Genomic DNA, 13,010 nt, shown 5'->3' with positions numbered 1-13,010 from the left:
TATTTTATAATTTCACTTGCATTCTCATAAGAGCTAGGCAAAGTCTTCCTGAATTGGTTCTTTCTCTATAAAACAAATACAACTGTGTCTGCATTGTATACTGTTTGTAGACCTGCATGGACAGAGCTAGATCACTCAGAATTTTTACTCGGCATGCCTATCAGCAGGCATTTAATAAATGTTTTGCTAACTAATTCAAGTACTGTTAACCATTTCATTGATTTACGTTAGGAAAGAGAAAAAAAAGTTGCTTACATTATTCATAAGCAAATATTCCTTCTAATAAATATTTTATTATTGTAATATATTACTGCATGGTATAATAATAATTTATTACATTATTATTACTATAAATTACCATGAGGGAAATCTCTAAAAGGTGTATTACCATAGCATGTCAGATTAAATTATAAAGGGATATTGCTTTTTACAGATAGAGGGAAAATAGTGGTAAGATTGAACATTTCAGGAGATGTAGTTTGTGTCATAATGTTTTTGAAAAAAAAATGTATATTTGTCCTCCCACATTCAAATTATCTAATTTCAAGTGATGCAAAAAAGAGAAATCATTAAAAATTCCCCCAAGTGTGCCAGAAAGGGGATGAAAAGCTATTCATTGAAAACTATTAGTATAAGAACAGCCCTAAATTTTCTTTTCTATAGAAATACACACATTGCATCATTTGTAGCTCTGAAGATAATTAATTCCTCAATCTCAGTGGTTGACATAGCAATTTACAATATGTATTTGCATTTTTAGAGCTTCTGCTTCCTTAAAATAATACTTAACTTTATTTTTCCTAATCTCTAAACTAACACATTTCAACCAGTCCTACTGTTGGAATGATACCTGCTGGTCCAGAAATGGTATGGTAATGCTGGCAATATTTAGTCATTTCAGCTAAAATGTAGCTAATACCTTTTAATAATAAAACATGACAATTAGTGAACTGATTATCTGATCGAGGAGGGCAAAACAATAAAGTATTCACAATGGAGGCTCCACCCTCGAACATCTGTCTTTCCCCTTGGAGCTCAATGAGAACATTGGGAAAAACAGAATCTTCTGTGCCATGAAACTCCTTCGATGCAGGGGCTGGAGTTCTTTGAAATACAGAATTTCACATTTTATTCCCAATGTTCTCGTTTATATATTGTTTTACTGGAAAGTATTTTACTTGACACTGTATACTTCATGATTTTAAAAATGTATTTTTACTTTGGTCTTTCTGCCTAGGACAATAGCAGAAGCCTTTTGTCATATATTGTTTCCTATTATCTTCGAAATTTTGATGAGGTAAGACAGTTTTTCTGTGTAGTTCAGTTTTGTTATTCTTTGTTGTTGAGTGATGACTGGGACTTGTTGTTTCACGATTGCCCTTGTTGTTGCATTCTTACTTATATTAATGCTGGCTCGTTTTAAAATTGTGTGTTTCTTGCTAATCAGGATGCTGGGAAAGAACAGTGCGTTTTTCCACTGCCCGAGCCCCAGGACCTTTTTCAGGCCTCACAGATGAAGTTCGAAGATTTTCAAAAAGATCTCAGAAAACTAAAGAAAGACTTGAAAGGTAACTTATAACCTTTAAGAATCATGTTTGTTTGACCTAATGGTTTTTTAATGAGAAAAACACACACAGACTTTTCAGTGTTTTCTAAGAAAGTAAATCTTTAACAGCTTTGTAAAACTACGTTTTTTTCTTTTAGTGTGGCAAAAGAAAAATTCTACCAGCAATCTTATCCTTTTGTTGTTTAAAAAGTTGTATATATTAGACATTTAGCTACTGAGTAGTGTATGGGTTATTTGAATAGCAGTCCCTTTCATCAGGAGCAAATTTGATCATCTTGTTTTCACTTGATAGCCAGGAGCATCGGTACATCGATCATGTTATTGTTAGAAGAGAAATAGTTCCTCCCTCCCCACCCCCCCCCGCCCCCCACCTTGGTATACTTGCCCAAGATGTCGTGGCTTATCAACTTTCCTGGGAACAGATATCTTCTTTCACATATTTGGTCAAAAAACACATGCATGTATAACATTTTATTGTTGATCGAGAAGCCTTGTATCAAATCGTTTTGAAAGGAGTCTGAAATTCTTCATATTCCTGAATTAACATTTAAGGGGCACTTGGTAGCTCAGTCGGTTAAGTGTCTGACTCTTGGTTGCATCTCAGGTCATGATCTCAGGGTCGTGAGATCAAGCCTAAGGTCAAGCTCAGTGCTCCTTAGGGAGCCTGTCTAAGATTCTGTCTCCCTCTTCCCCTTCTCCCGCCTTTCTCCCTTCCTCCCTCTCTTAAAAAACAAAATAACCAAAAACAAAACCCCAAGGCATTTTTTAAAAAAGTCATCCAAATTCTAAAGAAGTAAAACCATCAGTATTTGTGGAGGATAATATTTTGTATATAGAAAGCCCTGAAGACTCCCCCCAAAACTCTTAGAACCAATAAATTAAGTTTCAGGAACAAAATCAAAATAGAAAAATCCATCGCATTGTTACACACTAACAACAGATTATCCAGAAAAGAAGATAAGGAAGGAATCTCATTTACAATTGCATCAAAAAGAATAAAATACCCAGGGATAAGTTTAACAAAGAAAGTGCAAGTTGTGTACACTAAAACCTATAAGACGTTGGTGAAAGAAATTGAAGATAATACAAAGAAATGGAAAGCTATTCCATTCTCATTATTTGGAAGATTTGATATTGTTAAAAATGTCTGTATTACCCAAAGCAATCTATAGATTGAATGCAATTCCTATCAAAATTCCAATGGTGTTTTTCACAGAATTAGAACAAATGATCCTAAAATTTGTAGAGGAACCACACAAAATCCCAAAGAACCAAAGCAATTTTGAGAAAGAAGAGTAAAGCTTGAGGCATCACACTCCCTGATTTCAAGCTATATTACAAAACTCTAGTAATCAGAACTGTATAGTATTGGCATAAAAACAGACACATAGATCAACTGAATAGAACAGAAAACCCAGAAATAAGCCCATACCTATACGGTCAATTTATGACAAAGAAGGCAAGAATATACAATGGGGAAATGGCAGTCTCTTCAATAAATGGGGTTTGGGAAAACCGGACATCCAGATGCAAAAGAAAAAAAAAAAGAAACTGGACAGTATCTTACCCTATACCCTCAAATTAACTCAAATTAGGTTAAATAGCCAGAAACCATTAGGTTTAAGGCCAGAAACCACAAAACTGGTAGAAGAAAACAAGCAGTAAGATCCTTGATATCAGCTTGGTGATAAAATTTTTGGATCTGACTCCAAACGGAGTGGCAACAGAAGCAAAATACACAGATGGGACTACATCAGATTGAAAAGCTTCTGCACAGCCGAGGAAGCTGTCAACAATGGGACGAGTCACCGTACTGAATGGGAGAGGATATTTGCAAATGATAAATCCGATAAGGGGTTAGTACTGAAAATATATAAAGAACTCCTACAACTCAATAACAAAAACACCCCACTTAAAAAACGGGCAGAGGATCTGAATAGACATTTTTCCGAAGAAGATGTACGATGGCCAACAGACATGTGAAAAGATACACAGCTTCGCTGACCGTGGGGGGTACGCCAGTTAAAACTGCCGTGAGATGCCACTTCACACCCGCTGGAATGGCTAGTGTCAAGAGGACAAGAAACAAGAAGTGTTGGCGAGGACGTGGAGAAAAAGGGATCCGCTTAATACTGTTGGTGGTGGTGTAAATTGGGGCAGTTACTGTAGAAAACAGTATGGAGTTTCTCCAAAAAATTAAAAATATAGCTGTCATTAAGGCCAGCAGTTCTGCTTCTGTGCAGTTATCTGGAGAAAATGAAAACACTAATTTGAAAAGCTATACTTTTCCCTCTGTTATACCCCTCTGTTCACTGCAGCATTATTTACAATACCCAAGATCTGGAAGTAACCCAAGTGTCCATCCCTAGATGAGTGCATAAAGATGTGGAATGTATGTATATATGTATGTGTGTGTGCAACCACCGAGGAATATTGCTGAGCCATAAAGAAGGATGAAATCTTATTTGCAACAACATGGATGGACCTTGAGTGTATTTTGTTCAGTGAAATAAGTCTGACAGAAAAAGAGAAGAAAAAAATCTAAAAAACTGAGAAAACAAAGTTCATAGATACAAAGAACAAACTGGTGGTTGCTAGAGGGGACGGGTGTGGTTGGTGGGCAAAATGGGTGAAGGGGATTCAGAGATACAAACTTCCAGTTATGAAACAAAGGTGTCATGGGGACATAATGTAATGTATAGCATGGTGACTTTAGTCAGTAATACTACAAATCTGAAAGATGCTAAGAAAGGAAATCTTAAGAGTTTCCATCACAATTGGAGCACCTGGGTAGCACAGTGTCAACTCAAGTCATGATCTCATGGTCATGAGATCAAGCCCTGAGTCAGGCTCTGCACTCACCATGAAGTCTGAGTCTTTAGTCTCTCTCTCTCTCTCTCAAAAATAAATAAGATCTTAAAAAAGAAGAAGAAGAAGAAGAAGAGTTCCCATCACAAGGAAAAAAACAATTAACCCTCTGAGCCACCCAGGCACCCCAGGAAAAAAACAATTAGCTGTGTGTGCTGACAGATGTTAAGTAGACTCGTTGCGGTGATCATTTCACAATGTATACAAATGTTGACTCCTTATATTACACAACGAACACGAAAATAATCTTATATGTCAATGATACTTTAGTGATCATTTTTAAGATAAAGAGATTTTAAGTGAAAAAAGGTAATATTTACACAGAAAATTTACAATGTTCTTTTAGTTTTCTATGTAAAATCTCTGTCTTCCCTTTATGAGCATGAAGCTGCTTCTTGCTGCAGAGTTGAGACCGTCTCAGCTGTTTCAGTCTCTTGCGAAAGCACAGATAGGGAATAAATAAATTTATGTGAGATTTTCATTTGATGTTCTATTGCTAGATGCGAAGAAGGTTGGTTACCTCTTTCCATTAATCAAATATTATATCACTTTTTACGAGATTGTATCTCAGTTTTGAAATGCTTATCCAAAGATCTTGGTGTGGACTCCAGTTTACGGAGTCGCCATATTGTCATCACGGATGCTTTTATAGGGATTTAAATCAACAGAGCAACATTATATGGTTTGTATTTTCTTTTTCCTTTTTTTTTAATTTACGATTTTACTTTCTGGGAGAGGGGGAGCGGGCTATGGACACTGGGGAGGCGAGGCGAACCATAAGAGACTATGGACTCTGAAAAACAACCTGTGGGTTTTGAAGGGTCAGGGGTGGGAGGTTGGGGCAACCTGAGGGTTTTGAAGGGTCAGGGATGGGAGGTTGGGGGAACAGGTGGTGGGTAATGGGGAGGGCACGTTTTGCATGGAGCACTGGGTGTTGTGCAAAAAGAATGAATACTGTTACGCTGAAAAAATAAATAAAATGGAAAAAAAAAATTTTACTTTCTGTATGTGTGTTCCAAGATTCCTTGTTTATGCACCACACCCGGTGCTCCATGCAATCCGTGCCCTCCTTAAAACCCACCACCAGGCTCCCCCAACCCCCCGCCCGCCCCCTCCCATCCAGAACCTTCCATTTGTTTCTCAGAGTCCACAGTCTCTTGTGGTTCGTCTCCCCCTCCAATTTACCCCCAAACACTCCACAACACTTATTTACAGACTTGGTGCACGTCAGCATTTGCCTGGGTGCCACAGATAATCACAGATACAATCATAACTGCCAAGGAGGGTAAAATTCTGTCATTTAGATGTTCTCACTTAGAGCCTCAGACAAGGATGCTTGTTGACTGAGGCCAAGAATGACCGCCTTGATGCAAAAAAACAAAAACAAACAAACCAAAAAAACTATAAAACTCTGTTACATTTATCAAATACTATGATACTATGTATTTAAGTATGATTTCTTAAAACAGTAGGCAACCCAACCATTCACGCGTAGTATGTATTATACTTCAAAATTTGCCAGGATTCCTGGTTTGCTTATGAAGTTTGGCATTCTCTCTCTGTCTGTCTCTCTGTCTCTTTGATGTGGTGCTGGGGGCGTTTCTGGAATATCTGGACAATACTTCACACTTGGATCAACAATTTGGTCTTGCAGAGGGGTCTGTGGCTTGCAGGTGATTTAATGAATGAGAGGAATGGTAATCTTATCACCAGGGGATTTCTGTTTGCTTTGGCGGGTGCCTCACTTTGGAAAGTTACTTCATTTATTTTTCATATCTACATAGTTTCTCACTGCAGTTAGTCAGTGTACATGTAGCCATGAAAACGCCAGGTTCTCACAAGTCTTAGAGCGGAAACCAGGGAACCATCGCACACCAGCTAGCGGCTTAGAAAAGGACGAGTAACCATTGCAGCTGAGTATGTTTCCTCTTGCCCATCTGTCTTCTTAAGCAACGTGGCTAACTACACAGATGAAACACTGAGCAGGCATCTGGGCAATTTTTAGTACCCGGAGGGGAGAGAAGGTGATGATTTCAAGCCTCACAATGTGTACTTTCTATTGGGGTAAGACACGTTTCTCTAAAGTCTGTTCCCTCCACGAGTACCAGTGGCCTTTGCTCTCCCTGTGTTTTCTCATTTGTCTGCGGAGTGTTGCAACTTGCTGCTCTAGAGAGGGAAAGTTCCATGACCAAATGAACGTAAGGAATGCTGGGATAAGAAAATTTAAAGGGAATTCACAGTGTTCTCTGAAAGAAGGGTTGACCAGTAGTTCCCTAATTTATTTGATCAGAGAGTACTTTTTCCACAGACTTCTGTAGTCAGTGGGACGTATTTTAAGAAATGCAAGCCTGGTACCGTGTTAGTAACAAAAGCATATGGCATTTGCCTCTGAGGAGCTTACAGAGAAAGTGGGGAAATGAAACTTAGTTTATGAACTAGTATAATTACATATTTCTGTTCTTGTAACAGAACAGATTGTTACGTTACAGAACAGATGATGAGATTAGCTTTAAGAGCTATTTATAAGGCTGTCAAACTCTGAGGTAGCCTTTAAACAAGGACAAAATCATAATTTAATCATATGTGTTATGTTTTGCTTTTCCAATATTTGAGTCTTTCCATTGGGGGGAGAAAGGTATTTTGTGACACAAGGAAGGAAATCTTATGTGCTGAAATTTAAATTCATTTTCTGGGAAAATTTTAGCATGACCGTAGCATTTCATATCCATAAAATAAAATAAAATGGCCTTGGGTCCCTTTTTGGAATGAGATAGGTATAAATGGACATGTACATTGATTTGACTGAATGGGCGTCAAATTGGAGACTAATGGATTATGGTACTTTTGATGTAATTTCACATAATGTCTACTTTGACAAATAGCTTGTTAAAAATGATTCCTTCTAATTGATCAAATTAGGTAATTCATTTAGGAAGCTTCAAATGGCCTATTCACTTTTTTCTTTCTTTTTTTTTTCCAGAAGCAAGTTGTTTTAAGAAAGTTTAGAAAATGAGAGATGATGTGTATAATTTATCCCAATACTTTCCATATAGTAAATATCCAATAAATATTAGCTATTCATAAGAAGGAAAAAAATAGAATAAATACTGTGACGAGTTTGAGAAAATATAGACTATAGCCGTTAAGTTACTCATCTTCTGCCTCTATCAGTTCTTTTTTTCTGCTTACGGACTTGATTTATTTCTAAGGAAAGACTGGGAAATAATGTGTTATGGCTCAGGCATTTTTAATAAAACAACTGAATCTCATTTTAGCCTTTTGTAAGAACATCCGCTATGTTTGCTTTCTGTAGTTGCTCCCAAGATTTCCACAGCTCCAGGGTGCTCCCCTGGCTTTCTTAGCTCAGTGACATGTAGTTTGTTAAGCAACCTGATCTGCTTTTGATCTCTTCTGGCTGTCAGCAGCGTTTCTTGATGCAGTCCTGCCAAATGACGACTTCTGTTCCAGTGCCTTTCTCAGCTAGAAATTGTAGCAATTGCCACATGATTTAAATCAACTCAACATGTACAGGGCATTGAGTAATTAAGTTACCGGCACTGGGCAAGAATGTTCTCATGCAAATTATTTATGTACCCCGCCTCGTCCCCCCACCTTCAATAAGAGACTGGAAAATGTTTAAAATTCATGAACTATATCTTCCAATTGAAGTCATGTCTATGTTCAGAGAGATACAGGAAAGCTCCGTCTTTAAAATTATTTGTATTGACTTGAATTTGTACATAGCAGTTTTGTTTACCATGGTACATTTCTGATTTTTTTGTTTGAGGGAAAAATGATATTATAAACTTAATTCAAATGTAACAGTAGCCTTTTAAAAAGTAACATTTTATTATGATTTTAAAATGAGTGTAAGATCAGCATAGGGACATCAACCAACACTCAAAAATGTGGAGAAAAAATATGTTTATCTAGATTCTACAGTCCAATGATCAATAACATGAGTATTTGGCATGTTTTTATCTGGTGCGGGCATGTATTGCATGTGTATACACAAATTTTACCATTGGAGCTATGACACACATCATCGTTATATTCTCTGCTTTATAGTTGGGTCATTTAATTAATTCACATTTATATTCTCATTATCTTTATTCAGCTTTGGCTTTGCTTTCATATGCGCAGTATGAATTCCTTCCTTCCTTCCTTCATACATTCACTGTCTTGCTCTGTACTTAGTGCAGACTTTCAATTTGAAGACTGATGTTTTCCTTAATATCTTCAAAATTCTCAACAATTATCTGTTCAGTGTTCATCACTTTTCTTTCCTTCAGCTGAAGCTCTTTTTAGGTATACACTGGAACCACTTCAGTCTCATTCTCTGTGTCTCCTGACTTCTTTCATAGTTCAAAAAGCCACCACCACCTTTTTTGCTGTAATCTTCATGCGCTCCTCAACATTGTCTTCTAGTTCGTTGAGTCTCTCTTTGACTCTGTCCAATCTCTTTGACTCTGTTTGTATTATCAATGCAGCTAGTCACAGTAATATTTTTGTTTCCAAGTTTTCTAATACGATTTTTTTAATCACATGTATTTTTCCTTTTAAAGTAACTTCTTGTTCTTATTTTAGATATTATCTTTCCTTTATCTCTGATGTTTATAAAAATATATCGAAGACTTTTTGGATTTTTTGTAGTTTTTGTTTCAACCAAAATGAATCCGTCTTTTGTTTGTTAATAGTTACAAGCTGTCTTTCTATTCATGTTGGAATTGGAATGTTGATTTCATACAAATGTCAGAAAATTACAACCTGTGTATTAATTGTGCCCTCTTTTCGTAAGTCAAGTTCAGTTGGGACATAACTGTATGCACGTAATTATGTATGTATTGTCTGTGATTGCTTCTGGGTTGCAAACCGAGGCTTTGACAGAAACCATCTATCTGTCTGTCCCTTGCTCTCTCCCTACTCCTGACCCCCACCCCCCCAAATCCTTCATTCTTTCAATTTCTTTCAATTGTTTTAACATGGCCTGTTTGGGGCCCCCAGGCCAGAACCAAAGCTTCTATTAGCAGCCTGGGACTCCCGCCCTTTGCCTATGTGAGTGTCCATACACACGCATATTAGGCTTATTACAGCTTCAGTATCAGGCTAGTGACTGACTCAGCTGAGGTCTTGCCTGGAAAGCTGAACTGGGTCTGCCTGTGCTCGCTGCCCCAGACACACAGCTGCATGTGGACTGTAGCTGTTCTCGTCCTCCTTTCATGATCTGGGGAGCTCACTCATAGCTCTGAGTGACTGATTCCATTTCCGGCTGTGTGAACTCTCCCTTCACCAGTCTCTGCAGAAGCCAAGATCTTTACCTTCTTCTCTAAATGCACACTCCACTGACCTCTTGCTTCCGCACTGCTTATTAACATGGGCCCCTCTCGTGTTTCTGGTCCAAGGAGAACTTGGACGCATACTGTGTTGTCTGGTTTTTTCTTTTTATGTTTTCATTTATTGCTATGTATTTTCAGCAGAAGGAGGGCTCAGCCTATGAATTCATCATTCCATTTGACTGGACATCTGTATTCACTTTTATAACTTACATGTTTTTTCCCACTGAAAATTAGAACATGAGCATTTTCCCATGCCATTTAATACAATTCAAAAACCATTTCAGATGATTTCATAATAATCCTTCTATGATTGTGCCATAATTTAGTGAGTAATTTGATGCTTGTAAGAAATTAGACTTTTCCCAATTTTCCCTACGCTTAAGAAATATGTTGAACATCTTTATTCATGGTATTTTTACTCTATCTCATTATTTCCTTAACATAGATTCCTAGAATTTTTACTGGATCAGAATGAATGAACTTTTTTTCAGATTCTTGATAAGTTATTAGATTTAGATTATAAGGAATCTTGGAGATATTATAGTCTAATTCCTTAATTATCATTCAACAAATATTTGTTAAATTATTAGAAAGTACAAATGGGGGGCGCCTGGGTGGCTCAGTGGATTGGGCCGCTGCCTTCGGCTCAGGTCGTGATCTCAGGGTCCTGAGATCGAGCCCCGCGTCGGGCTCTCTGCTCCGCAGGGAGCCTGCTTCCTCCTCTCTCTCTGCCTGCCTCCTCCTCTCTCTCTGCCTGCCTCTCTGCCTACTTGTGATCTCTCTCTCTGTCAAATAAATAAAATAAAAATCTTAAGAAAAAAAAAAAAAAGAAAGTACAAATGGAAAATAGACCCTTCCCTCATAGTTCATAGATGAGTAAGAGGGCCAATAATTATATGAATAACCACTATGTGGTGTAATAAATATTTAGTTATATAAATAAGATGCTATAGGAGCACAGAATTTTATATATATATATATATACACACACACACACACATATAAAACGAGAATTTTTTTTTAAGATTTTATTTATTTGAGAGTGAGAGAGCATGAGAGGGGAGAGAAGGTCAGAGGGAGAAGCAGACTCCCCATGGAGCTGGGAGCCCAATGCGGGACTCAGTCCCAGGACTCTGGAATCATGACCTGAGCTGAAGGCAGTCACTTAACCAACTGAGCCAGCCAGGCACCTGAGAATTATATTTAAATCAGACTTCGAAATATCAGTAAAATTTTCTCCAGGGAAAGAAATATAAAATTTTAGCAATGGGCAAGAGCATGAGCAGAGTCATAAATCTTGCCACTATTTTGGTTTTAATTATCTATTGACCCATGAGGCCAGGGATTTCTTAATTTATATCAGGTTTACATCTGAGGGAGGGATAAGAAAATATTCATACCTGAGTTGTTGGCTCACTGCAACAAAATTAGTAAATATGGTCAGAATTTGCCTGTATGTGGTTTGATAAAACCTCCCCAACCAGTTAATCTTTTTTAAAAGATTTTATTTATATATTTGAGAGAGAGGGTGAGAGGGAGCATGAGAGGGGAGAAAGTCAGAGGGAGAAGCAGACTTCCCGTGGAGCTGGGAGCCCGGTGCGGCACTCGATCTGGGACTCCACGATCATGACCTGAGCCAAAGGCAGTTGCTTAACCAACTGAGTTACCCAGGTGTCCCAACCAGTAATTTTTATATGCCTTTCAAGGTAACTTGCTCTGCCTACTCTGTGTCAGTGTTTTACATGCATTAACATAATTTAATCCCTATGATGATGATATTATTATTATTATTATTTTTTAAGATTTTATTTATTTGACAGACAGAGATCACAAGTAGGCAGAGAGGCAGGCAGAGAGAGAGGTAAGGGAAGCAGGCTCTCTGCTGAGCAGAGAGCCCGACATGGGGCTCGATCCCAGGACCCTGGGATCATGACCTGAGCTGAAGGCAGAGGCTTTAACCTACCGAGCCACCCAGGCACCCCATGATGATATTATTATTAATCCTCTCTCCAGTGAATTGATAACTACAAGTTAGAGATATTAAATAGCCTGCAAAGGGGGCTGGATTTGAACCTGGGGTACCCAATCCAGAGCTCATCCTCTTAAGGTCAACGCTAATGTTGCTCCTGTTGGGGTTTTTCTGAATGGATCCCTTCAGGGAAGATTTGACATTGACTGTCCTTAGCTCTTAGTACATGCCTGACATGTTCTGGACTCAATAAGTAAGTATGTGAACCAATAAAGTAAAGAAATGGATGGTACAATCTGATAAAACTAGAGTATAGGGTGCTCACGGGTGTGCAATTGGAGGATGTCTAGACAGCCTTAGGAAGGGTCTTAAGGATTGACTGAGGAGTTTGGACTTGATTCTGTGATTGTTGCTTAGATGTGGGCATGCTTTTAGGCACGGGTGCAACACACTGGGGCATGAATCTTTGAAAGCCCATGGTGAAGATTTCGTGAATGATGGCTCACAGGGGAGGCCAGAAGCAGGAGACTTACCTAGCTAGTCATAGATGTCAAGGGCATAAACTAAGTTCTTGGTGGTTGGAACGAGAAGAGACAAGGGTATGGGAGTTCTCCGACATGTATGAGAACAAGATTCTGTAATTGCACTGATGTATAGAAAGTAAAGAAAAAAGAGGTCCAGGACGACTTTAATTTCTAGCTTATATACCTGGATGGAGGCAAACCTATCCCAGGAGGGAACACGGGAGGAGTGAGTAGAGGTGGAAAGTAGTCTGTGACTTTAGACTTGCTTAAGTTCTTCAAAATTGAAGATACTATGTCAAGAATGAAGTAAAAAAATAGGCAAGGAGCACGAACAGCCCACATTTCTGTTGTGACTTGGCTAAGATCAGAGCTCCAAGTTGTGTTGGTAGCAGATAACCAACTTCTCACACTCGTTTCAGCACGTGTCTGCAACCCACGCACACTTTGGTTCAACGTACGTCACCCACTTCACAGTGAGCTCTATAGCCTATTCCCTGTTACATGTAGTATTGTTATTCCTACTAAAAGTCGAGAGCAGGGGCGCCTGCGTGGCTCAGTGGTTTAAGCCTCTGCCTTCGGCTCGGGTCATGATCTCAGGGTCCTGGGATCAAGCCCCGCATCTCTGCTCAGTGGGGAGCCTGCTTCCTCCTCTCTCTCTGCCTGCCTCTCTACCTACTTGTGACCTCTCTCTCTGTCAAATAAATAAATAAAATATTTAAAAAAAATAAATAAATAAAGTCGAGAGC

General features: G+C 38.5%; 1 protein-coding gene across 1 annotated transcript in view; it reads left to right on the top strand.

The window, feature by feature from the left end:
• FMN2 (formin 2) overlaps nt 1-13,010 on the top strand; it is a 371,607-nt gene that overhangs the window by 227,748 nt on the left and 130,849 nt on the right. Inside the window, 2 exon segments of the mRNA XM_045983452.1 lie at nt 1,238-1,297; nt 1,448-1,568. Of these exon segments, the coding sequence (XP_045839408.1) occupies nt 1,238-1,297; nt 1,448-1,568 (181 nt within the window).

Source organism: Meles meles, chromosome 17 (genome assembly GCF_922984935.1).
Source record: "Meles meles chromosome 17, mMelMel3.1 paternal haplotype, whole genome shotgun sequence".
NCBI classification, from domain to species: domain Eukaryota; kingdom Metazoa; phylum Chordata; class Mammalia; order Carnivora; family Mustelidae; genus Meles; species Meles meles.
Note: the sequence above shows the minus strand (reverse complement) of the source record. Positions and strands in the feature narration are given on the sequence as shown.